Source organism: Chinchilla lanigera, unplaced genomic scaffold (genome assembly GCF_000276665.1).
Source record: "Chinchilla lanigera isolate Chin_1 unplaced genomic scaffold, ChiLan1.0 scaffold00096, whole genome shotgun sequence".
NCBI classification, from domain to species: domain Eukaryota; kingdom Metazoa; phylum Chordata; class Mammalia; order Rodentia; family Chinchillidae; genus Chinchilla; species Chinchilla lanigera.
In genome coordinates, this window is record NW_004955497.1 from 1,400,862 (window position 1) to 1,426,356 (window position 25,495).

At 40.4% G+C, this 25,495-nt stretch overlaps 1 protein-coding gene across 8 annotated transcripts in view; it reads left to right on the forward strand.

Annotated features, from left to right (window-relative positions):
- Ift88 (intraflagellar transport 88) overlaps positions 1-25,495 on the forward strand; it is a 115,830-nt gene that overhangs the window by 61,903 nt on the left and 28,432 nt on the right. For all 8 annotated transcript variants that reach the window (XR_264192.2, XM_005406308.2, XM_013505482.1 and 5 more), the window contains exons 17-22: positions 4,883-5,069; positions 7,696-7,804; positions 10,050-10,200; positions 10,736-10,851; positions 21,163-21,215; positions 22,967-23,032. Coding sequence is in view for 7 of the 8 variants with exons in the window: in XM_005406308.2 (XP_005406365.1) it covers positions 4,883-5,069; positions 7,696-7,804; positions 10,050-10,200; positions 10,736-10,851; positions 21,163-21,215; positions 22,967-23,032 (682 nt within the window). In the remaining variant the exon portion in view is untranslated. The remainder of the gene's footprint in view (positions 1-4,882; positions 5,070-7,695; positions 7,805-10,049; positions 10,201-10,735; positions 10,852-21,162; positions 21,216-22,966; positions 23,033-25,495) is intronic.

Below are 25,495 nucleotides of genomic sequence, written 5' to 3' on the forward strand. Positions count from 1 at the left end.
ATGTTGGTAATAAGAACTTCATAAATTCAAAGGAGACAAAGAGCATTTTATTTATGGCTTTCAGGAAAGATTTCAGAGACTTTGGGACTAGATGGTCGGCGTTTGGAGGAGATGAATCAGCAGTAGCACAGAGGCAGGAAAGTTCTGGGAAGGGAGGTGTGCAGAGGAGTGATGGTGTTGTGTTAAGCTGCGTTCCCAGGCCATCCCCAAACTTCTTATTTGTGCCCCACTGGCAGTCACCGCTGGCACTCCTGGCAGGCACTGTATCCTCCCCTGAGGAAAGAGATCAAAACCACTGGCTGACAGAGGGCTCCCAAGGGCTGCACCTCCTGACAGGAGAATGTGCCGGTTACATCTCCGGAGGGTGCTGATTAGGGAAGAAGATTCTGTGTGTGTGTTTGAACATAGTTAAAATTGTTTTTAGTGATATATTCAAATAGAAATGTGTCCAGAAGGTACAAGAACAGATCTCAGAAGAAAATCAGGATGGAGATAAAATTTAGTGGTCATCTCTTAGCGGTGGTAGCTTTGATACTGGTTATCTCTAACCAGTTATCTCTAACCAGTTAGTTTGATACTGGTTATCTTTGATGAGGTTATCTCCCCACAGGTGAGAGCAGGGCACAGAACTGAGAACTGACTGTGGGGTGGGCATACACTGAGGAGGCAAGGGTGAAATTCAGGTCAAGAAGACGGGAAACGAGCCAAGGCAGTATTGATGTCTTTGACCTGAAGGAAGGCATTGTCGGAGGGAAGTGCACAGACTGACGCCATTGGGGCCAGCGAGCAGGAGCTGAGGACCTATGAGAAGAGTTTCTGGCCGAGCCCGTGAGGGGTGAGGTGGGGGAGCTGGGGAGGAGCAGGACCGAACAGAAGTTGGTGATGATAGAGGCACCACAAGGCCCAACCGGCTTTCTTGGGTGCCCTGAAGCTGGGTGTCCCCTGTTGGAGAGAGGGACTGGGATTTATCCCCTGACACCAGCCTTCCGCCCAGGAAGAGGGTGAGGTGCCTCTCTTCTGCCCAGGGTGATTTCCAGAGGTGTCCCAGCACGTGCGGCAGTTCTGAAGGACAGATCTTGGGGTGAAGCATGGTGTCCATCATGGCCATTAAATTTTTATTTTAGAAAGTCATTAATAAATTTTATGAAAATGGTTTAATTAGTGACCAGATCTTCACCACGTTTGATGAGTATGCTGAAGGTACAACTATATGCTGCACAGTAAGAATCTGTTTTCCATTTTAAGATAGTTTATGGGACTGGTTTTTTTGTGTGGTTAGAATGGAAAAAAGAATGAGATGAGGTAGAGCAGTGAGTCTGGCCTGAAGGTGTATATGCCATAGAATAGAAGGTAGATTCTTGCTGTCCAGCGTACAGTTGTGCCATTTCTGTTGCTATGTAGCAGCTCCCAGACTTAGCTTAAAATAACCATGTACTTGCTTACATTCAACCACATGAGCCGGACTCACCTGGAGTTTTCTTCTGCCGGTCTTGCGCGAGGCTTGGCTAAGGCTGGGTGGTCCAGCTGCCTCCCTGAGCACTTAGCAGAGCTGCTGTCTGGGCTCCACAGCAGAAGCACCCGACCTCTCTCATGGGCCTCCGTCCTCCAGGGCAGAACTCCCGTGCACAGCCACATCGCAGGCTCCTGTGCACTGAGCTGGTCCCTGCTTCCCTGGGGAGAGCAAGCCTGGCAGGGAACTGTGGGGTGACTCCTGGCAGGCGCGGGGCCTGGGACTGTGACATCTGCCGCTGCCCGCTCCTGAAGCCCAGTCACTCACATCCTGTCCTGAGCCACGTGTCCTGAGCCCTCCCGAGACTCAGACTTCAGTCACAGCATCAGGCTGTAGGCTGGGATCTGCGTCAGGTCTGGGCAGAGGCGCTTTCTCAGTGCAGCTGCTCTCCGCTGGGAAAGATCTGCGTCGTACGTTCTGTGCACAGGCATGGCATTTGGAGCTGTCGTTCAGTTTGCCACCTGAGAGAGCGGGATCGCTTTCAGACGGTCATCGCAAGGAGGAGGACCGGAGGCACACGACAGTCTCTAGTGTTTAGCAGTTCTAAAACCCAGTTTGGCCCTAGCCCAGGGAAGTGTGTATTTATTCCTTGAGTAGGACCCAGCTCTGCTTCCTGAGAGTGGTTCCTTAATCCATCGTTCTCTGTGGTCCAAGGCTCTGCTCTCTGACAACATCTTGCTTTTACAGAAGAAATAGCATATTTGTTGCTTTTAAACGTTCTCAGCCTGATTTCTGCCCGGAGAAATTTGGACCTCAGAGGCTTGCTATTGTTTTGAACTGTATCTGTCCCTCCAAGGGAGCAACACTTTGGTCAGTCCAACTCTCTTAAAAGGTCTGAGATTTTCTATAATCTCGGTGGAGTTTACGCCACAGCCGAAGAGCTTCATCCATCACTCTTTACGAGACAGACCCCTTTCACAAGGCCGCTGTGGAGCGGCCAGGCAGTCTCAGTCTTCGTTCTGGGAGAGGCCTGCGCAGGCACTGCCCTCAGCCTTTCTCAGGTGTTTACAGAAGTGTTGCAGCCACACCCTTCAGCTGATTCTGTCCTACTTTGAGAATCCATTGCTACCGAGACATGAAATAACTTTGTCTTCCAACCCAGCAAGTCCTGCTGCTTCTATATTTTGTCTAAATTCTCTTTATGGACTTCATAATTCTCTCTTTAGATTATCCCTCCTCTTCTCCTGTATACTCAGCGAAAATGAAATTTTTGGCATTTTCAGTGCCCTGCCTAGAAATCCCCGGCCACAAGTGCACGTTCACTAGGTACGCTGTCTTCCAAGTGCCAGTCTGGCCAGTTGTGTCACAACTACAAATACTACTTGCCATTCACCTAGCTTCTGATAACAGTTTCTTCCCACCTTTGTAGGCTCTGCTCAGGTTCACCCCCTCTGCTGCCCACCAGCTGCCCCTCCTAGCCTGTCTACATTCTGCCTGCTGCCTGGTCCAAAAAAAGTTGCCAGGCACGGTGGTGCACACTTGTGACCCCAGCATGCCGGAGACTGAGGCAGGAGGATCACTGTGAGTTCAAGGTCAGCCTGAGCTGCATAGTGAAACCCTGTCTCAAAAAGGTTACATGCTTTAGTTTTCAGGACAGTGGTGTCCACTTACAGGTCCCAGTCTTTGCATCAGTCAGAGGTCAGTCACTTTCTCATCACTGCGATAAAATACTCAGTGCCTGTATCTTAAAGGCGAGGGTTATCCCGCCTGTCAGTGGGTTCAGTCCCGGTCAGCGGGTCTCCAGGCAGAAGGGCAGGGTGAAAGGGCCTGGCAGAGGAAAGCTGTTCTTACTGCAGCAGCCAGGAGCAGAGAGGAAGGGGAGGAGCCAGGGACAGGAACACACCTTTCTAGGCCATGCCTCCAGTGACCCAGCTTTTCCAACGGGCCCCCAGCTCTGAACATGTGAGACTCTGAGGAAACATTGTAGATCTAAACCATAAGGTGAATGTTCATGGCAGCATTACTCATAACGACCAGAAGGCAGGTAGAAGCACCCCCGTGTGTATCCACAATAAAGGGATAAGCAAAATGTGGTAAAAGAAGTGTTACTCAGCCGTTAAAAAGAACAAACTGCTGAAACGTGCTGGAACTTTAAAAAACTGTGTTGAGTGAAAGAAGGTGTATATGTTATAATTCCATTTGTATCAAATGTCCAGGGTAGACATGAAAATGGAGAGCAGATTAGTGGTTGCCGGGGCTGGGAGAAGGAGAATGGGGAGAGACTTCTGGGGGTCCTGGAGTTTCTGTATGGGGCGAGGTACAGTATTCTGGATAGAGGGAAATTCGGGTGATAATTGCACAACTTTGTGAACATATGAAATGCCACTGAACTAGATGTTGTTAAAGATGTTGTCCATGATCTGTCAGCATCTTCATTTTATAAGTTCGATAAGGGACAGTCACTGTGGGCATTGTGGGAGAAGGGACATAGCAATTAAACCTTCCACGGTTGTGCGGAACCCGGGGTGAGGTGCAGAGGGGAGTTAGAGACCTTCGAGGAGTCACGTCAGTCACCGGGTGGCTCTGACATCCAGCTGCTGGCACAGGGCTGGGGGCATGCGCGAGGAGGTCTGTAGGCGCAGGGGTCCCTGTGCAGCTGCCTCGGGTTCACAGTGAAGCCCCCGTAGGGCAGGGACAGTGCAGCCGGGGGAGAACAGGAGTGAGGACAGGCTGGCATTCTGGGCCCCTCTGCGTCCGTCCTGCATGTGATGACAAGAAAACAGCCCTCCAGAAAAAGATGACCGCTTGCTGTAGGAGCTCTGCTTTCCAGATGCCACAGGAGCTCCTTTTGTGGCCAAGTCTGGACAAGAGCGGGGCAGGGAAGAAACTTCTAGGGAATGTAGCTCCTGGCCTGGCCACGCTGACCTGGCACAGCTGGCCACACCCCTGAAGAGCAGCGAGGTTTCTGCGGCACACACGTGTGCCCAGGTCCTGTGCGAGTGATCAGCAGTGGAGAGGGAGAGAACACGGTGATTGCTGGCCTTGCGGGGGCCTGGTGGTAACGTAGCCACGTGGGGGCAGGGGGCAGGGTGCCTTCCAGCTGTGGAGTGCCTCCCGCAGGGCGGGGAGTGTTCGCTGTTCGCGGCAAATGAGGACAGGGAACTTGGGCGTGGAGTAGGGAACCACCTACGTGTCAGTGGAGTTGTTATGCCAACCATGAGACTAGAGAAGCCAGTCATAAGGAACTTCGGAGGCTGGGCTTGGCAGTTGAAAACCTTTCGTATGGTCTATGAAAACCAAGATATTTAAAGTATTTGTTTTGTTCGGCATTATCTGTAGTCAGAGAGTCCGTTTATTATATGTGTGACCTCAGGACAATTTGAAAAACTGTTTAATGAAACCCATTTGCAATATTTCTTATTCTTTATTTAGGAAAACGAATTTGCGCAGGCCAGCAGCTATGCAGATCTAGCTGTGAACTCTGATAGATACAACCCATCAGCGCTTACTAATAAAGGGAACACAATTTTTGCAAATGGTGATTATGAGAAGGCAGCCGAGTTCTATAAAGAGGCTCTAAGAAATGATTCTTCTTGTACTGAGGCCCTTTATAATATTGGTAAGTGAAACAAAGAAAAATTGATTTTTGTATTATTTGAGCTTTTTTCCAACTCATTCTCAGGCAGGGTTGACTTCTAACAAAAAGTGGGAAGAAGGACTGTTGTGTCTCAGTCTATAGATCACTCTATATGAAATTAATAACTCAAAAGCTGTACACATATAAAGTTTGGGGCAACTGCATATTTTCCTCCAAAAAGGCTTTTCCTATTCCTGTTTCTACAAGTGTGAGAGAATGACTGATTTCCCTAACTCTTGCTGATACTGGATGACATCTTTCTTACCTTTGTCAAACCAATAGGTATGTGTACGGGGAGGTGATCTCATTTTCTTTTTAACTATGAAAAATGTCAAATATACAAAAAGAAACAGCCGGGTGTGGTATCACACGCCTGTAATCCCAGCACTTGGGAGGCTGAGGCAGGAGGATCTTTGTGAGTTCGAGGCCAGCCTGGGCTACAAAGTGAGCTCAAGGCCAGCCTGAACTGCATAGTGAAACCCTGTCTCAAAAGAAAAGATTTAAAAAAAAAAAAAAAGAAACAAAAATACTCACATAAATACCATCCCAGTTTAACACTTTTTTTTTTTTGGTCTTTTTGAGACAGGGTTTTGCTCTGCAGTTCAGGCTGGCCTTGAGCTCACTTTGCAGCCCAGGCTGGCCTCGAACTCACAAAGATTCTCCTGCCTCAGCCTCCCAAGTGCTGAGATTACAGGGATGCACCATCATGCCTGGCTTAATGAGACTAGAGAATTTACCATTTTGCCATATGTACTTCAGATTTTGTTAAGAAACAATACTGCAAGCCATGCAGGCTCGCCACTGCCTCTCTCCCTTCCCTGCCGTTAGAGTCTCCTGAAATGCACCTCACTGCTTCCTGCATGCGCACAGACATGCACACACACACACACACACACACTCACACACACACTCACACACACAGAGCTGGGGCCTTTTGTGGGGCCTTTTCTCTTATCATTATTGAAGTTTCTTTGAAAATTTGCTTCTCCCTGCTTTGGCGTTCTGCTTGTTTCTTTCATGGTCTTTTTCACATTGTGACCTCCTGTCAGTTATCCCATGATCTTAGGCTGTTTCTAGCGTTTAGGAGTCTGAGCCAAACACTGAGGGGACTGAGTCCATGAGCGATGGGCTGGCTCTTGCTCAGGAGACCTGTCCTGTGTGGCCTGTGTGGTTGGGGGCCTTCCCCTCAGCCAATGAGGCCTTTCCTCCCGGAGGAGATGCCAATCTAAAGGAAGGAGGAAGGGAGCCAGGCCGGAGGTACAGTTCTAGCTGGAGTCAGGACAGGTTTCCTGAGCAGGGACGAGCTGTGTTGGAGCAGGTGGAGAGGATGGCATCAGGCATCTGAAGAGCGTTACCGTCCCGGGAAACGGGGGAAAGACCTTCCCGTGTGGGCTTGCTTGCCTGGGTAGATGTTTGTCCACTTCGTAAGTTTCAAGTATTTCCCTACTGTTGTTGTTTTGTTTGCACCAGGAATCGAACTCAGAACCTTGTGCGTGCCAGGCAGGTGCTGTGCTGCTGAGCCATATATCCGGCCTTCCCTACCATTATTGTTCCTTTTGTCTTCTTCCTTCCCTCGCTCCCTCATTTCCTTTCTTCTTCTATTCCTTTCGTTTTTCTTTCATTTACTTCTGCTTTCCTCCCTCCCGCCTTTCCTGGGAGTCGACCCCAAGACTGTGTCTGTGCTAGGCAAGTGCTCCTCCACCGCTGAGCAGCGTCCCCAGCCCTCGCTGTTCTGCTTTTGGCTTTGTTTATAATTTGTTTTTAAAACAAGTTTCTCTCCTGTTAAATTGGCTTTTTAGAAATTGATGACTTTGTTTATTACTTTATGAAGCCCTTCCCTTGCCCAAAGATTATAAAATCATTTTTCTGTATAAATTCAGTATTCCTTATCTGAATGCTTGGGACCATAAAAGTATTTTGGATTTTGGATTTTTTTAAATTTTGAAATATTTGCATATATAATATCTTGGAGATGAGACCAAGTCTAAGCACAAAATTTATTTATATTTCTTATATACAGAGCTTGGAGGTACTCTTATACAATGTTGTAAATGTAGCTGAATTTTGATTGTGGAATTTTCCATTTGTGATGTCATGTTGGAGCTCAGAAAGTTTCAGATTCAGAAGCTTTTTGGATTAGGGATGCTAAACCTGTATTTTCTTTCCGTATTCATACAGCTTTGTATTTTATGTAGTTTTTAAATAATTTTCTTTAGTGAAATAAGAATCTACTTTTTTTCCTTCATGTATAATCGGTTTTGTTGGCACCATTACTACCCGCACTGATTTGAAGTGCCCACTAGCTGACTTGTGTATCTGAATCGATTTCTGAACTACTTTCTCTCTTCCTTTGATCTGTGTGCCTATCACACTGCTCCATAGCATGCTTTTGAAGTCAGTAAAGCAGTCAGATCACCAGAGCTCTGTGATGTTTGGTATCTGCATGGGGAATCCCCACCTCTTACTGTTCTTTTAAAAAATCCCCAATTCATCTTCGTTTTTTGTGCTGGATGAATATTTGCATGTATTTAAAAAGTCATTCTTTTACTCTGGGTGCATTTATGCAAGTAATAATACTTATGGGTGTTTTTTTCTTTTCTTTTCTAAGGCCTTACCTATAAGAAGCTCAGCCGGCTAGAGGAAGCTTTGGAGTGTTTCCTGAAACTTCATGCAATTCTGCGGAACAGTGCCGAAGTGCTTTACCAGATAGCAAATGTGTATCTTATTTTGAAAAAAATTAAGGTGGTTATTAATTCAAAAAGTGGTGATTGGGTATCTGTTATTAAGTGGGTTTAACCATCAAGGTAATTCATGGGGATAATATTTGAAGTAGCCTATGAATGAGATTTAACTAGCAAAGTTAACGTGTGACGAAAATATTATCTGAGTGATTCGGTATTTAAAAGATCATTCACACACTTGTAATCCTAGTACTTTGGTGGCTGAGGCATCACAGGTTCTAGCCCCAGCTGGGCAACTGAGCCATTTAGTGAGACCTTATCTCAAAATGAAAAATTAAAAACAGCTGAGGATGTGCCGCAGGGTGAAGGCCCCAGATTCAATCCCCAGTACCACAAATGTACATGAATGAATGAATGAGCGAATGCATAAATACTGCATTGTAAGAAGTGTTCGTAAAAAATTAAAATTAATTTCTTAATTTGTGAGTTTGAATAATAGTTTAGCTGTCATGTAGATATAATACATACAGCGCTCCAGAGACCCTTACTCTCCAGAATTATACCAAACTTCATATGAACTCATTCATTCCACTCAGCGAGTGTTCGTTCACCGAGTGTGTGCTGTATGTGCTGGTGTTGTGCTGAGAGCTCTGGGGAGCGTGGACCTATAGAGCACCGCTCTCGGGTCAGTTCCTTCCATGACTCCTGCTTTCCTGAGTCGTTTTCCCCCACCCACAGTTAGAAAAGCAGACGTTTATTCATGCCTTTCACGCTGCATAAAAGGTACTTCGGTTTCTCTCATTTTAATAAGGTTTGACCACAGCATTAGGAAGAGTTAAAATCTTAGGTAGCTTTTGAAATTCCTAATCTTGATATAAGTTGCATTTAAATATGTTCAGAAAAAGTATATTGAGATGTACTATTAATAATTTTAACTACTATGTACTATACTTCTGATACATTTTTTAATTTTTTATTTAAAAACAGTTTTAGAGCAGATAGTATCATACATACTCCTTTTAGCCTTTTTATATTGCTTTGTTCAGTTAATTTCTCTGAAACTGTTGCATCATGGTCTGATATTCCCTAATTAGTGATCAGATAATTAATATGCTTGAGACTGTTTGAATCCCCTTTTTAAATTTATTTTTATTGTTTATTTGCAGTACTAGAGATTGCACATGTTAGGCAAGCACTCTACCACTGAGTGCTCGGTTCTTTTTTTTTTCTTGTGGTATCACATTTGTTATTATAAACAGCAGACCAACCTTAGAGTAGTAGCATGTTCCTGTAATCCCAGATTCTCATGAGATTGTAATCAGGAGGATAGTGAATTTGAAGCCAGCCTGGGCAACTTAGACAGCCCTTATCTCAGAAACAAAAACCAGGATAACCTTCCTTTTTAATGAATCTTTGGGTTGGAATATCTTCATTTCTTTGAGACACCAAACATAAAAATAAATAATTGGTAAATAATAACTATTAGTGTGAAGAAATTATTTGAGTATATTTAGAGGTGTTACTAGATATTAAGGAAGCTACAAAGAAAACTCCCTATTCTTGGGCCTATAATCTAGTTAGGGAAAAATCACATGAAAAATACATAAAAATGATTCCTTTGATATGTTCGCATGTGAAGAGTGATGATAGTAAGAAAGAGCAAAATAAAATAATAGCTAGTAGGAAGAAGGGAGATCTTTCTCAAAGGGGAAGGCGATCAAAACATGAAGGAAAGGGGCTGGGGATTTAGCTCAGCGACAAAGCGCCTGCCTGGCAAGCGCAAGGTCGTGAGTTCGGTTCCCGGTACTGGAAAAAAACCAAAAAACCAAAAAAAAAAACATGAAGGAAGGGGTGAGAGATGGAGAAGAGGTCGGGAAGTGTGATGTGCACGCACCGGCTCCACACAGGACTGCGGACACTGTGTACTGCAAGCGTGCACTGATAAACATTTAAAAGGGCGGGAGACTAATTGAGCAAATATCCAGACATATTTTAAGGACAAATCTGGGGCCCTGCTTTTAGTAATTCTGGTAGAAATTTGGGAGTTGATCTCAGTAGAGGGTAATGAAGCAAAAGGAAAAGGCAGATACAGAGAGAGCAACAGGGTTGTGCGCAGTGCCGCTCCGTTTTTCTTCCCTCCTCCTAACGAGACCTGGAGGACACAGTGCAAAGTGACACAGTGCTGTAGGCTAAGAAATATTTTCATAATACTGATTCTACTTTTGTGTGTCAATTAGTGAATTTAGAAAAGCTGTGTTACCCTTAACTGACTATGTCTAAGATATGAGTTAATGGAAGATCCCAATCAGGCTATCGAATGGCTAATGCAGCTGATCAGCGTTGTTCCAACTGATTCTAAAGCTTTGTCTAAACTAGGAGAATTATATGATAGTGAAGGAGACAAATCCCAGGCATTCCAGTACTACTATGAGGTAAGTGTGTGTCTTACTTTTCTTTGGTTTAGAATTTTTTGAATTTTAAGATCAACAGGCCTGTACGATTTTAGAAAAACGTATTCATTTTTAATTAAATAATTTAAAATAAATATTTTTGAACTGTAAAGTTTTTGATTAATTTTTGAAAGGTACAAATTCATTTTTGGCTAAAGTATGATTTGCATCCTTTTTGATTCTTTCGAATATTTAATATGACTCAGGTCTTATAATACTATATCTAAAAGTCATTTATACATAATTGAAAAATGTGTCAAGCAAAGTTTAAGTTTTCCAAATCTTATGGTGGTTCAGACCAGTAATTCTGGCACTTGGGAAACAGAGGCGGGAGGATTATTGTGAGTAAGAAATTTATGACAACTCTTACTTTTTTGTTAAGAAATTTCACATTGGGTAAATAAATCCATTTAATAGTAATGTTTTCAACAGGTATATTAAACATTGCTACTGAAGTTGTATTGTCACATTTTTTCATAATACCTGTACATAATATACTTTGATTTGTCTCTACCAGTCATATAGGTATTTCCCTTCTAATATTGAAGTCATTGAGTGGCTTGGAGCCTATTACATTGACACTCAATTTTGTGAAAAAGCCATTCAGTACTTTGAAAGAGCTTCCCTTATACAGTAAGTAACTAGTAGGATTTTGTATAATTCATGTCTTGTATAGAAATTTTTATGCCTATAAATTTTTATCTGATAGGCCTTGTAAATGCAAGAAAAGATATGAAAATTCATGAGTTATTTTCATTTTCATGTATTTTATTGTTTTTTACTTGGTCTTTATTATGATAAAAATATTTCCTCTTTTCATAAAATTTTTAAAATTCTTCTATAAAGCTGGGCAAGACTTATATATTATTTTAGTGCCCCTGTTTTTAAAAGATCACTTGCAGCTGGACACTGTGGTGCACACCTATAATGCTAGCACTGTGGGAGGTTGAAGGAGGAGCATCACAAGTTTGAGCCCAGCCTGGCTTATCAAGAGCCTGTCTCAAAATAGAAAGGGACCTGGGGGTGTATGTTAATACCCAGTACCACCAAAAAAATCTTCTACAAACTGCCTTTTTTGTGTATTTTTTCTTGTTCACATCTCAGGGAACAAATGTTACTTCTTTATAAATCAGAAAATAACTATCTCCATTCTGGGACTTTTTCATTTCTAAAGGAGTCTTAATTAAAAAAACTTGTGAGCCAGGTGTAGTGGCACACACTTGTAATCCCACTTGGGAGGCTGAGGCAGGAGGATTGTTGCAAGTTCAAGACCAGCCTGGGCTACAAAGTGAGCTCAAGGCCAGCCTGAACTGCAGAGCAACACCCTGTCTCAAAAAGAGGGGGAAAAAAAGAATCATTTGAATGATAAAGGAAGGCTTAATGGTCTAAATGATCTCTGTGTAGAATTTGTACTAGGCAATTTTTATTTGTTTTAAATAAATATTTTGAGAATTATAAAACTACCAAGATTGAGAAGATAGTTTTAATTACATGGTTTTAGTTATATTTGTTACTCTTAAATTGCTCTCACTTTAGCAATTAGCTTGTGTGAATCCACTCTTCTTTTAAGGCTCAGTCTACCACTGTTTATCCTGTTCTTAACTTCTGTTTGGAGATGTCTATGTTGATCTACCAGTTATTTTCTTACCTAATCTAGTTCATGATTTTCCATCCCATCAGTATTCTAGTCTTGTAAACTTTGACCCTCACCTTTGATCTTCACCTCTTCTGCCTTTCAGCCACCTGTATCTTGGCAGGTGCTGACTATCCGTACCATATTTACAGCAGTAAAACCTTACATTCCAGTATCCAGCTATCTGAACATAACCTTCTCTCTTTATAATTCCCATATTCCCTACTTTCCAGTATGCTTTTCTTTGGTGATGTTGAGACCTCCGAAGTCTTGTTTTTAATTTAATTAAGTTTATTGGTGCCGTTTAGGTATATACAGTGATCACATTCATCGTAGGGATTTTGTACCTGTACATAATATACTTTGATTTGTCTTTGTTTTCTTCCCATTCCTTTACCCCCTCTTTAACCCCTCTTCTCCTCCTTACTTAGAAAGCTTTGTTTGCATTTTATCCTCCTTTGCTGGTTTCTTCTTTTCCTTTCATTCCTTTCCCTTCCCCCATTTCCTTTTGAACAGTTTCTTCCCATTTCAACTTATCTCTTGTACAATTTGGTTCTTATTTTATTTGTACTTTCAGTTTCTCACATCAATGAGACATTGCAATATTTACACGTATGTCTGGTTTCTTTTACTTAAAGAGTATGGTCTCAACATTCATCCATTTAGCAATAAATGTCTCAAATTTATCCTTCTTTATGGCAGAGTAGTAATCCATTATTTAAAAAAAAAAAACACATCTTTTTTATCCCAGTTGATGAGCATTTGGAACCAGAAGAAACCCAGAATAGCAAAAGCAATTCTGGGCAACAAATGCAAACCAGGTGGCATCACAACCCATGACTTGAAGTTATACTACAGAGCTGCTATGATAAAAACAGCATGGTATTGGTTAAAAAAAAAAAAAAAGTAGACCAGAGGATCAATGAAACAGTTTTGAAGAGCCAGAATCAACTCCAAACACACTCAGCAACTTTATCTTTGACAAAGGGGCCAAACATGTTCACTGGAAGAAAGATAGGCTCTTTACGAAATGGAAAAACTAATTTTCCAAATGCTGAAAACTAAAACTAGACCCATATCTATCACCATGCACTAAAGTAAAATCAAAATGGGTCAAAGATCTAAATATTAAAACAGAAACACTAAATCTGCTGGAAAAGAGAATAGGTAGAACTTTTGAAGACATAGTTGTGGGTAAAGACTTCATGAACAAAACCCGTATCTCATGGGAAATACTATAAAGAATCAACAATGGGGATCTTATCTTCTTAAAAAGTTTTTGCACAGCAAAATAAACCACCAACAGAGTGAAGAGACAACTCACAATGTCAGAAAAAAATTTTGCCAGCTGTTCCTCAAAAGATTAATATTTTGAATATATAAAGAACTAAAGAAATCAGACCTCCCCCAAATTTAAAGACCCAGTCCAAAAATGGGCACCTGAGATGCATACACATTTCTCTGATGAAGAAATACAAACAACAAATAGCTGTATGAAAAAATTTTGAGCATCACTGATGATTTGAGAGACACAAATTAAAATAATTCTGAGATTCCATCTCAGTCCAGAAGGAAGGGCTATCCTTCTTTCTGAAAAAATAAACCAATAACAAATGTTGCCAGGGCTGTTCAGCATTTGGGGAAAGGAGAACATTCCCCAGTGCTGGTGGAGTGTAGACTGGTGCAACCACTGTGGAATCAGTGTGGAGAGTCCTCAAAGAACTGGGACTAGAGGTCGCATTCAACCCAGCTATTCCCCTTGTTGGTATTTTCACAAAAAATTTAAATAACATACCACAGCAATATATGCTCACACGTTCGTAGTGGCACGGTTTGTAATAGAGACCTCCAATCTCTTACCTTTCTCTTGTGCAATCTCAGCTTCCTCCTGGCTTTAATTCTGAGACTTTCCTTATTAGGCTGTTCAATTGATCATATATGTTTTCGCTAAGGCCCTTGGTTCTTTTTTCTTTCTTACATTGCTACCCCAACTGTCCCCAAAATTTTCAATTACTTGGTTAATCCAGCCATTCATTACATTACTATGAACACCCAATGAAGTACTATCAGAGACAAGTTATGTGACAATTTGTGGCAGTTAGGGTGGAGTTTCAATTTGAATGGCTTTTGGATCTGTTCTGGGGATTGGTGGAGCATACTTCAAGGTGTGTCTGGGTGGTTTGTAGATGGATGGCCTTGAGTCTGTGTCTGGTCACTGGCCCCTTCCTCTCTGGTTCTGTTCCTCTGCCCTACTTCCTGTGCACCGTGAGCTAAGCAGTATTGCTTTGCCATGCCCTTCTGCCATGATGTCTGCCTTGGAGCAAGCCAATAGCAAATTAAACCTCTGCTTTTAGTTGTAGGTATTGGGTATTGTGTATCAGCAAAGAGAAAGCTGGCTAATACAGAAAATTGGTACCAGAGAAGTAGAGTCATTGCTGTGACTGCACCTGACCGTATGCTTCAGAAGCCTTTGGAACTGGCTTGCAAGAGGAGTTTTAAAAAGTTTGGAGATGCAGACTAGAGAAGCCTTAGAATGCTATCAGCAGAGCTAATGGGTGATTGTGTTTAGAGCTCAGAAGATCAGAATGCTGATAGCAATGCAGACCGTTAAGGCCAGACTCAGGAAATTTGAGGTGAGAACAAAGACTCAGTTAGCACTTGGATGAGAGGCAAAAGGCAAACCAGGCGTGGTGTGCATGCCTGTAATCCCAGCACTTGGAAGGCTAAGGCAGGAGGGTTACCACAAATTTGAGAAAAGCTTGGGCTACATAGTGAGTTCAAGGCCAGCCTGAACTGAATAGACTACCCTGTCTCAAAAAAAAAAAAAAAAATGCAGAATAAAACCATTTGAAAATCTACATTTTCAACCATAAGGAACCATGTGTAAAGTTAGGACCAGAGAAAGTATGACTGCTAAAGAGATTATCAGTAAAAGAAACCAAGTACTTTATACAAGGGGCAAGAAGAAAGATGCCTTGAGGACATCTCAGGAATTAGCAAGACCTATATATTGCAGGCTTAATGATGCAAAAGTATAAACCTTTCATTTGAGAAGAGAGTCTCTGGAATCCCTGATTGAGAAGGACCTCCTAGGGAGTTGTTTCCCCATGATTTATTTCATTGTGCCAAGCCATTCAGACATTCAGAGGCCACTACAGTCATAGTCCAAGGGACCCTAGCTGCTGTTTCTGCTGCTGACAGAAGACCTTGACATTGTCCATATGATGCTGGTTTTACCAGCATGCAGAATATAAGAGCTGTGGGATCAGGGAGGCTTCCATCTATATTTCAAAGATTTGGGAGCCAGACACAGAGCCCGATACGAGGTCTGGGAATGAAGCTAGATGTGCAGTGGATACTTTTAGGAAGTTAGTGATGTCGGGAATGTGGAATGTCTGCTGAGGAAATGTCTGCCACAGACCATGAATGGAGTCAGGGTAGGGCTGCCCAAGCCCTTTGGAGCTCTCATTTTACCACCATGTGCCCTGAATGCCAGGTGTGGAGCTTAATGTTAGTCTTACTAGGTTTCAGTCTTGCTTTGGTCTGATTCTTTCCTATTCCCCTATTTTTCTCTTTTGAAATGGGGGTATTTACCCTATGCCATTGTACCTTACAATTATATAACTTGTTTTTATTTTTACAGAGGTTCATAACAGAGTTTGCCTTGAGTCTCAGAATAGACTTGGACTTGGACTTTTGAAAAATGCCAGGACTGCTGAGACTTTGAAGAAGAGATTATTGCACTTCCTGTTGTGTGTGTGTATGTGATAGTTGTAACATATTAAGTGGAATTATGAACTTACTGTTGTCTTTATTTGGAGATTAACTATCATTTCAGTGGATGTGTTTTGGTAGCAGGTTGAAAAGTGGAATGTGGTGGTTAGGGTGGAATTTCAGCATCTTGACAGGCTTTGTGATCCACTCCATGGATTGGTGGAGCACACTTCTGGGTGGGTGTTTGGGGTGTTAGTGGTGTGTCCTCAGAGTCTGTGTCTACTTTCTTACCCTTCCTGTCTGGCACTTTTCCCCTGCTTTCCTTCCTGTCCACCATAACTAAGCAGCATTGTTCCACCACGCCTTTCTGCCATGATATCTGCCTTGGAGCCAGCTGGTCTTGGGCTGAAACCATGAGCAAATTAAACTTTAGTGCTTCATGTTGTATGTGTTGCATATTGTGCCTCAGTGATAAAAAAGATGAGTTTCTGTAGTAAATAATATACCAGGGTGTTGACCCCACATAAATCTGTATTATGTGAGCACTGCTTCTCAGTCTTGTTTCGCCAACTCCATTTTCCTTCTCGGATCTTATCAGTTCCTCTCCCTATTTTATGCTTCAATTTCTTTGTAAATACAAATCTTTTATAGAAACTCCTTTAACATTCCTCTTTTCCTAATTTCCTTTAAATTTATCTTTATCTGTTTTTGCCTTCTTTCTCAGTGACGGAGACATTCAGTGCACAGTAATGATGTTACCTCTCTCTGTGGGCATTTGTTTTTGGCACCATCTTAATATTTTTATATGCTAAATTTTTAATATATATTTTACTTTCAGTCAACACATAGTAATAGCATACGTATACAATCTTTGTTATGTAAATTTTACCGTTATAATAAAAATATAAGCACATTAGGGATGGGGATGGTAGTTCTTATATCACATAGTTCTTTGCAAATTATAATGTGCCTGCCATATAATTGAATTCACATAGATTTCTTATTATGCTTTTTTTTACTATAGAAACTCATCTTGTTATATTTTATATTTTTTGGTTCTTATTAATCTGGTATTTTGATAATTGGTTTAAACCTATACTGTTGTTTTATATTTTCTTTAGATCTGTAAATCTTGTCTAAAAAACTCAAGAAATTCTGTTCCTAATGATTCCATTCAATGTAGTTACATTTTGTACAGTCTTAGAGAAAATTTTTAAGATATATATCATTATTGCTACCATAAAACACTACCAGGCAGACCAATATATGCATTATAGGATCTCCAGAAGGGATAGAAAGAGGGAATGGCACAGTGTTTGAAGAAATAATGTACAACAGTAATTCCCAAATTTGATGAAAGACACGAATCTACAACTGAGTGAACCCAGAGAGATTAACCATAAGAAATGTTATAATCAAACTATTGAAAGAGGGGCTGGGGATTTAGCTCAGCGGCAAAAGCGCCTGCCTGGCAAGCGCAAGGTCGTGAGTTCGGTTCCCGGTACCGGAGAAAAACCAAAAAAGAAAAAGAAAACAAACTATTGAAAGAGAATCTTAAAAGCAGCAAGAGAAAAATGACACTTCACATGTAAGGAATCCTCAGTAAGACTATCAGCAGATTTCTCAGCAGAAACTGGAGGCCAGAAGACAATGGAATGATATATTTAAAGTCTTGAAGTTACAAAAATGAGAAGACAAAAACAACTCTCAGTCAAGATCCTGTTTCTAGCAAAATGATCCTCCAGGAATGAAATACAAATTAAGACATTTCCTATTAAACAAAAGCTGACTTACAATGAGTTATATCCCTCAAACTAATTATTAAGTTGAAAAAGTAAAAAAGCCACCTACATTGGGAAAGATGAAGAAAAAGTTTATCTGCTCACAGATACAGTTACATATATATAATAAAGAATCCTTAAAGAATACACACACACACACACACACACACACACACACAAATAGATCTAATAAGTGAATTCAGCAAAGTGCAAGATATAAAATCACACAAAAGGGCCAAGGATTTAGCTCAGCAGCACAGCGCCTGCCTGACAAGCAGAAGGTCCTGAGTTTGATTCCTGGTACCAAAAATTTTTTTTTAATTTGAAAAATAAAATCACAAAAATCCTATTTGTATACATATGCAATGAATGGTCTAGAATGGAAATTGATAAAACAGCTTCATTTACAATAGCAAAAAATATTGAATGGAATTAAAGAAGACAAATAAATGGAAAGATGCCCATGTTCATGGATTGAAAGATTTAATATTGTTAAGATGACAATGCTATTTAAAGCAATCTTAGGTTTAACGCAGTCTCTATCAAAATCCTAATATTTTATAGAAATGAAAATATACCCTGATAATATATGGCATCTCAAGAAACCATGAATAGCCAAAATAATTTGAAAAGGAACAAATTGAAAAACTCACATCCTAATTTCAAAATTTGCTGCTGGGCTATAGCAATCAAAACAGTATTGCATTGGCAGAAAGTTAGACATATAACAGTGGAATAGAATCTAGCATCTAAAAATAAACCTGCATGTAATTGGTAAATTTCAACAAAAAGTACTTCAAAACCCAGATATCCCCATATAAAAGAGTACACTTGAGCTGTTACATTATACCATACACAGATAACTCAAAGTGAATTAAAGGCCTAAGTGTAACACCTAAAACTATAAAACTCCTGTGAGATCTTGGTAGAAAATGTTCATGACATTGCTTTTACTAGTGATATTATTGGAAATGATACCAAAAGCACAAGGAATAGATAAATTACACTTTGTCAAACTTAAAAATTTCTGCTTGGCAAAGGTAAAAAAAAAAGTGAAAAGACAAACCACAAAGTGGGAAAAAATATTTACAAACCATACATTTGTTAAGCCAAAATCCAAAATTAATAAAGAACTCCTACAACTCACCATGACAAGCAACCCAATTAAAAAATGAGCAGAGGTCTTGAGTAGACATTTTTCCAGAGAAGGTATAAATAAGCAAGCATATGAGAAGATACCACCACCTTTAGTCATTGGGAAATGCAAATAAAAAGCAATGAAATTCTGCCTCCACCTTTTAGGGTAGTATTATCAGTGAAGAGGGGATAACAGGTGTTGGAGAAGACATGAAAAAACTGGAACCTTTGTACATTGCTACTGAGAATATAAAATGGTGGTTTATGGGAAACAGTTGGCCATTCCTTATAAAGCTAAACTTAGAATTACCATATGATACAACAGTTTTACTCTTAGGTATGACACCCAATGGAAATAAAAGCAGAGACTCACATCATCATTCACAGTAGCCAAAAGATGGAAACACCCCGTATCCACCAAAGATGGGTGGATAAATTGGGGTATATATGTGTGCAATGGAATATTATTCTACCATAAAAAAGAAGTTCAGATACATGCTGCACTGTGGAAAAGCCTTAAAAACATTATGTATGCTAAGTGAAAGAAGCCAGACACACAAAAATGCTGTATGATTCCTCTTATATGAAGTACAGTAAGTGCCCACCTTACAAATGAGTTCTATTCTGAGAGAACATCAGTTAAGTTGGATTCACTCCTGAGTCCAACAGTGTGAGTCTTATACACCTTTGACACAGACATACAGTGTAAAGCATAAAAAAAACAAACACGAAAGTACTGTAAATAAGCTCTTTACTTTTACAGTTACCCTAAAATGGTGGTACAGTGCAGTACAACGTAGAGGGATTATATGGGTGAACTGACAGGAAGACAATGACTAGAGGAAGGAGCGTAGGGCAGAGTGATCTGTGATGAGAAAAAAAGAGCTGCTACTCAGACATGCCTGGATTGTTTTCTCCAGAGCACAGACAGAACCGAATCCACAAAAACCTCTGTGTCACCCACATCAGGTGTGAGCGGATTCCATCTTGCCCTCCACCTCCCATTGCTGGTGACGCCCCAGCTCCACCGTCTCACACCTGCCCTCCCCCCCCCCGGTTAATAACGACATCCACAGACATGGGAGCTGCGTCTTCAGCTTGTCCGCGTCTGTGAATGTTCCTAATGCAAGGTTCCTTCATATCCATGGAAGTTCGTACCTCGAATGTTCCTGAGTCAGGGACTTACTGTATGTAAAATAGGCAAATTTGTAGAGACAAGAGGAAATTCGAAATTACCAGGAACTAGGGTGGGAGGAATATAGAGTTATTGCTTAATGGTTGCAGGGTTTCTGTTGGATAATATGAAAAATGTTTTGGGAGTAGATAGTGATAATAGTTGTGCAGCACTGTCCCTAAAAATAGTTAAAATGGCAAATTTTATGTTGTGTTTTATTATAATTTTTGAAAATTACTGTAACATACTAAAATTATTGTGTAGTATGTGGAATATAGCTCAATAACACAAGCATCAGGAAAAGGATACATTCTATGTGATTTCATTTATGTAAAACCAGAAAATGGCCAAGTTTAAAGTGTTAGAAGTCAGGACAGTAGTTGCATTCATTGAGGAAGGAGAGTAATGTTGGTGTTCAGAAACACAAATAAACCTGTGTACTAAGTGCTGTGCTGAGAAGTCCTTGGGGGCTAGAGAGCATTTAGAACAGTCAAATCCAGCCTGGCTTTGAAGCGGGCACAGAGGTTGGCATGAGCCTCCAGAGCGACAGTTTGTGCGAACAGAGAGTCCAGCAAATGTCCACACTTCCTGGAGTGTCTGTAGCCTGAGATGTTAGGCAAGGCATGGCCGAAGATGAGTCGGAGAATCAGAAAAGGACTGAAAAGTAGATAAACTGGGTTAGAATCTTAGATTTAACATGTGGGTAGCGGAGGTGACAGATTTTTAAGGAGGGAAGTAATGTGGTTAGATATGTATTTTATTTAGATCACAGTAGGTGGGTGTGTAGGCAGTGGTTTGAAGTTAAATAACTTGCCCATGTAGCAGTGCTGTGATTTAAATCCAGATCAATCTTACTCTAAAGCTGGGAGATTTGCATTCAAATTGAGTAGAAACTGAGATTGTCTTTGTAGCCATCAGGTAAGTAGAAGGGAAATTCACAGAAGTGAGAGGAACATTACATTGTTCCTGAGGCTTTTACTTCTGCAATTTTTGCTGTTTGATCTTTGTAGCAGTATTTAAAAATCCTGGTTATGATTGTTTATTTTAGAAAATAACTTGATTCCTTTGTAAGGGAAGAAGAGGGATAAATAGAATTCTTTTTGTCTCTCTCTTTAAAGCGTGACTGTTCAACCATAAGATCAAAAGCTGCTCCTTGAATATTTGCAAGCCTAAATATAATGATTAAAGAAAATGACAAAAGTAACAATCATGTTTAAATAGAATGTAATGGTTTTAAACCAAACAGATCTAAGTGTTCTCCCAAGAGAATCTAAATAAAGACATGAGCTAGATAAACTTTGAAGGACTTGTGAATTTAAATGTCCTAACATGACAGGTAATAATGAAGGAAATTATATTTCAGCTATTTTCAGTAATAAAAACAAACTAACAAAAAGTCAAAGAGTAATTGAAAGATGGTACAGATACACTGCTTTGTAAAATGATTTGAACATCTCATTATTTTTGTATCGCCTCTAATTTCACCTAATGTATTTCTTTTATAGGCCTACACAAGTGAAATGGCAGCTGATGGTAGCAAGCTGTTTCAGAAGAAGTGGTAAATGTTTCGATTTTATTCATTTCTTCTATATTTTTAATTTTCTTTTAGGTAGTTGTGCATGTAATTGTTCCAGTTGTATCTTTGTTAAAACACCAACTTTTAAAACAACTATACATAATTGAAGCACCATATGAAAAACAATAATTATTATGTGCAGAAAAAGTTGTACTTACGAAGTGGGCATTGTTCTTCCTGTTGAGTTGTTTTATTTTGGGTTTTTTGTTTGTTTTGTTTGTAGCTAGGGATGGAACCCAGAGCATGTGCTGTGTTGAGCTGTATACGTACCCAGCTTGCACAAGTCATCTATTCCGATACCTCTCTTTAAAAATGGATTACTTCAGGATGCCTAGGACCCCGGCACTCTGACAGACCGAGGCAGGAGGATGGCAGGTTTGAGCCCAGCCTAGACAGCTTAGTGATGTACCGAGACCTGTCTCAAAAACTTAAAAGAGGCTGGGGATTTAACTCGGTGCACAGGTTCTGGGTTCACTCCCTGGTCCTACCAAAAAACAAAAACAGACTGTTTTTCAAAGCTAACACGTAATAACTTTTAATGAGTTATCCATTATCCGTATCCACTATGGATATCCATAGTTATCCATCAGAGCTAACATACAATAACTTCTAGTGAGTTATCCATGAGTTACAGGTATCCATAACTTTTAATGGGTTATCTTTTTATATTAATTTATACTTTCATTTTGTACTTCTGTGATTCCCAGGGTGCTGTGTGCTCAGCCAAATTTATGAAACTACCCTATACCTGCAAAGTCTGAGAAAAGTTTACAACTGGACTATATATTTTTATACCAAAGATCACTAGAGATCTTGATGTTTTCTGCTCTGCTGTTATTATGCTTTGTGCTGATAATACTTTTCTAAATGATGGAGATGCTGAGAGTTTTAGACTGTACATTGAATGATATGCTTAAAATATCAGAGATTACAGTAGGAGATCACTGCTAACAGATGTATAATCCTCCTGTATAACATAAAAATGGCTCAGGAAGGTGGCCACGGTGGCACACGCCTATAATCTCAGCACTATGGAGGCTGAGGCAGAAGGATCACCATGAGTTTAAAGCCAGCCTGGGCTATAGAGTGAGTTCACAACCAGCCTGAACTACATTGTGACACCCTCTCTCAAAAAATACACACACACACACACACACACACACAGAGCCCAGCAAAGAAAGTCTTAAAGGAAAGCACAATTTATGCAAGTATTGGCAATTCTTATCCAGTTTTGGAGACAGTTTCTTTATCTTTCTGAGTGCCACAGGAGTGTACCACAAATACTTCATATATACTCAATGTAGTCCTCAGGTCATTTCAAGAGTTGATCATTAACAGCTGTACTATACGTATGTTATACATATCAGTGTGAGTTTTCAGCACCTAGATCATTTCAGTGCCTGTCAGTCCTGTGAAGTGTATATGCGCATAAGCCTTCCTGGCTAATTTCAGCCAGCTTGAGTTGCTGAAGCACAGGTTAGAAGCAGGAGCGTTCATTGAGAACCTGCTGTGTGGCAGTGTGTCCTGTCTGTATTTCACTTTGTTTCTCCCAGGAGCTCTTGCAGGGTTAGAATAGCCATTCCTCTAAGACAGTGAAACCCAAAACGATTTGTAACTTATTTGCTTAGATTTTAGGAATGATTTTTTTACCCAAACTCATTTTTCCTATTTTGCTTAATTAAACCTATTAGTTTCTCTGATATGCTAGTAATGTTTTTGTCTTTTATTTATAGGTAACTACCAAAAAGCATTGGATACTTACAAAGATATTCACAGAAAATTTCCAGAAAATGTTGACTGTAAGTAAGATTGGATTTTATAACTTTAAGGCATCAGATCTCATATTTTATGTTCTAATATATTTTCACATTTCCTATAGTAATTATATACATAATGCAACATATAGTTTGTGGTATATTTGTTTTTATAAGGTCAGAAAATTTTTTCCTATAGTAATTATATACATAATGCAACATATAGTTTGTGGTATATTTGTTTTTATACGGTCAGAAAATTTGACTGTGTAGGTGTACATTTTTGTAGAACTTAATTGTTGATAGATTTAAATACAATGCCAAATTCTCTTCAGTAGTACCAAATCTATACTTCAAAGAATATTTTTAAGAATAAATGTTGGCTTAGCCAGGCATGGTGGCACACGCCTGTAATCCCAGCACTTGGGAGGCTGAGGCAGGAGGATCGTTGCGAGTTCAAGACCAGCCTGGGCTACAAAGTAAGCTCAAGACCAGTTTGAACTGCATAGTGAGACCCTGTCTTAAAAAAAAAAAAAAAAAAAAAAAAAAGAATAAATGTTGGCTTTTTGTGGGTTTCTCAAAATTTAAAAACTGGAATGTTTTATAGGAAAAATGTTGTAACTGTCCATTTACTTTCTGAGGTTAGAAAATAATGTTTGAAAATAGAATACTGATAACCTTGCTAATACTAACAGCAGATTGTTTAATGCTACTTTAATTTAAAAATGTTATCTTGGTGTTTTTTACTTGTCAATCATAAAGTTACCTTTGTTGAAAATACTGATTTTCCATTTTGTTGCATGCTGAAACATGTGAAGTGTTACACCAATATCAAGATTTGATGTGAAGTGTTACACCAATATCAAGAAAACAGGGTGAAGGCAAACATAAATAGTCACATTCACACGCTACATATTCCCACTGAACTCTAAATTTTGCCCTGAAATGGAAAGGAAAAAGAAGTTACAGCCAATAGTATAACTTGTACTATTTTATGAAGAAATAAGAAGCAGTTCCTTGAGAAGTAAAAGATTTGCAATTCTTAATTCATTTGTGTTGACACACAAGGAGCTATAGGAGATAAAGTCATGGAAAGATATAGTATATCCTTTAATAATATCCCTGCAACAAATAAAATAACATGCTTGAAGAGCCTTTTTAAAATTCTGTCCTTCAGTGCTGGAGGTGTAGCTCCATGGGTGGGGCTTACTTAGCATGTGTAAGGCCATGGGTTCAGTCCCCAGTACCATGCAAAAAGAGAAAAGAAAACACTTGTTAATTTTGTCCTTCTGCAACAGTGGTGACAACTCATAGGTGACTAAGTGCAGATCTTTTCTGATGGCCCAGCCCCACCCAAGGGTCAGATAGGGATGGCTCATGTTCCTTCATTACTGTGTTGCTCTACTGGGCTTTTCTTTTTTTTTTTTTTTGTTTGTTTGTTTGTTTGTTTGTTTGTTTTTTTGGTTTTTTTCCGGCACCGGGTCTACTGGGCTTTTCATAAGAGCTTTGCAGCAAACAGATCAGCTGTGATCATTGGCAGTGGTACAGGATCAAGGTGTTCTCTGATTGTTAGAAATAGATGCGTGAACTCACAGCCAGCTTCCAAGTGCCAGGTGAGAAACACTGCAGGAATAACTTGGAGAGCTCGTAGAGTGCAGACTCTAGCATGCCTTCGGAGAGTTTCTTCTGGGTTTGCAGTGGACCCAGGCATCTTTCCTTTCCCTGTATCTTTTTAAAAAGCTTTCTATGATTCTTAATCTCAGTCACACTAGGGAGCTGCTGCTTTAGAAATTACACAGGAGACAGGCCTGGTGGTGACAGCACTGTGAAGGTCGTGCAGCCTCGCAGTGAGCTGGGCCACAGTTGGTTGGATAACTCTGGGTCGCAGGAGGCTGTCCAAGGAATCAGCATTCCCGGCCTCTGCCCACTAGATGCTCCCGCTGTGGTCATGAAAACCAGAAATGTTTCCGTATCGGGCCAGATGTCCCCTCCAAGGCAAAATTGCTACCAGATGAAACCCACCCCAGTAGCCACAGCGCCTTTGCACCAGGACCAGGAAGGGAATGTCTGCAAACAAGGCCAAGATTTTTCTTTTATGGAGCGTTTAAGAGTCACTCTGTAAGTTAAATAACTGACCGTGTATGCCATCAGGCATGTCCAAGATGTCTTCAGTCTATATGATTTTCAAAACAAGTGGAATCAATAGACTACCTTAACTGTAACCACGGGAAAAATATTGACATTCATGGAATGCCTTATTTTAAGCAGACTAATTTTCTGGTAAACCCAACAGGATCATTAGTTTAAACTATATTCTTCATCAAAAATTGACATGCATTTGTCAACGATATTCTGCATTTTAGAGGACATCTACCAAAATCAGTGATCTTTATTTTACATTAAAATCCCTAAGGGGCTGGGGATTTAGCTCAGCGGCAAAAGCGCCTGCCTGGCAAGCGCAAGGTCGTGAGTTCGGTTCCCGGTACCGGAGAAAAACCAAAAAAAAAA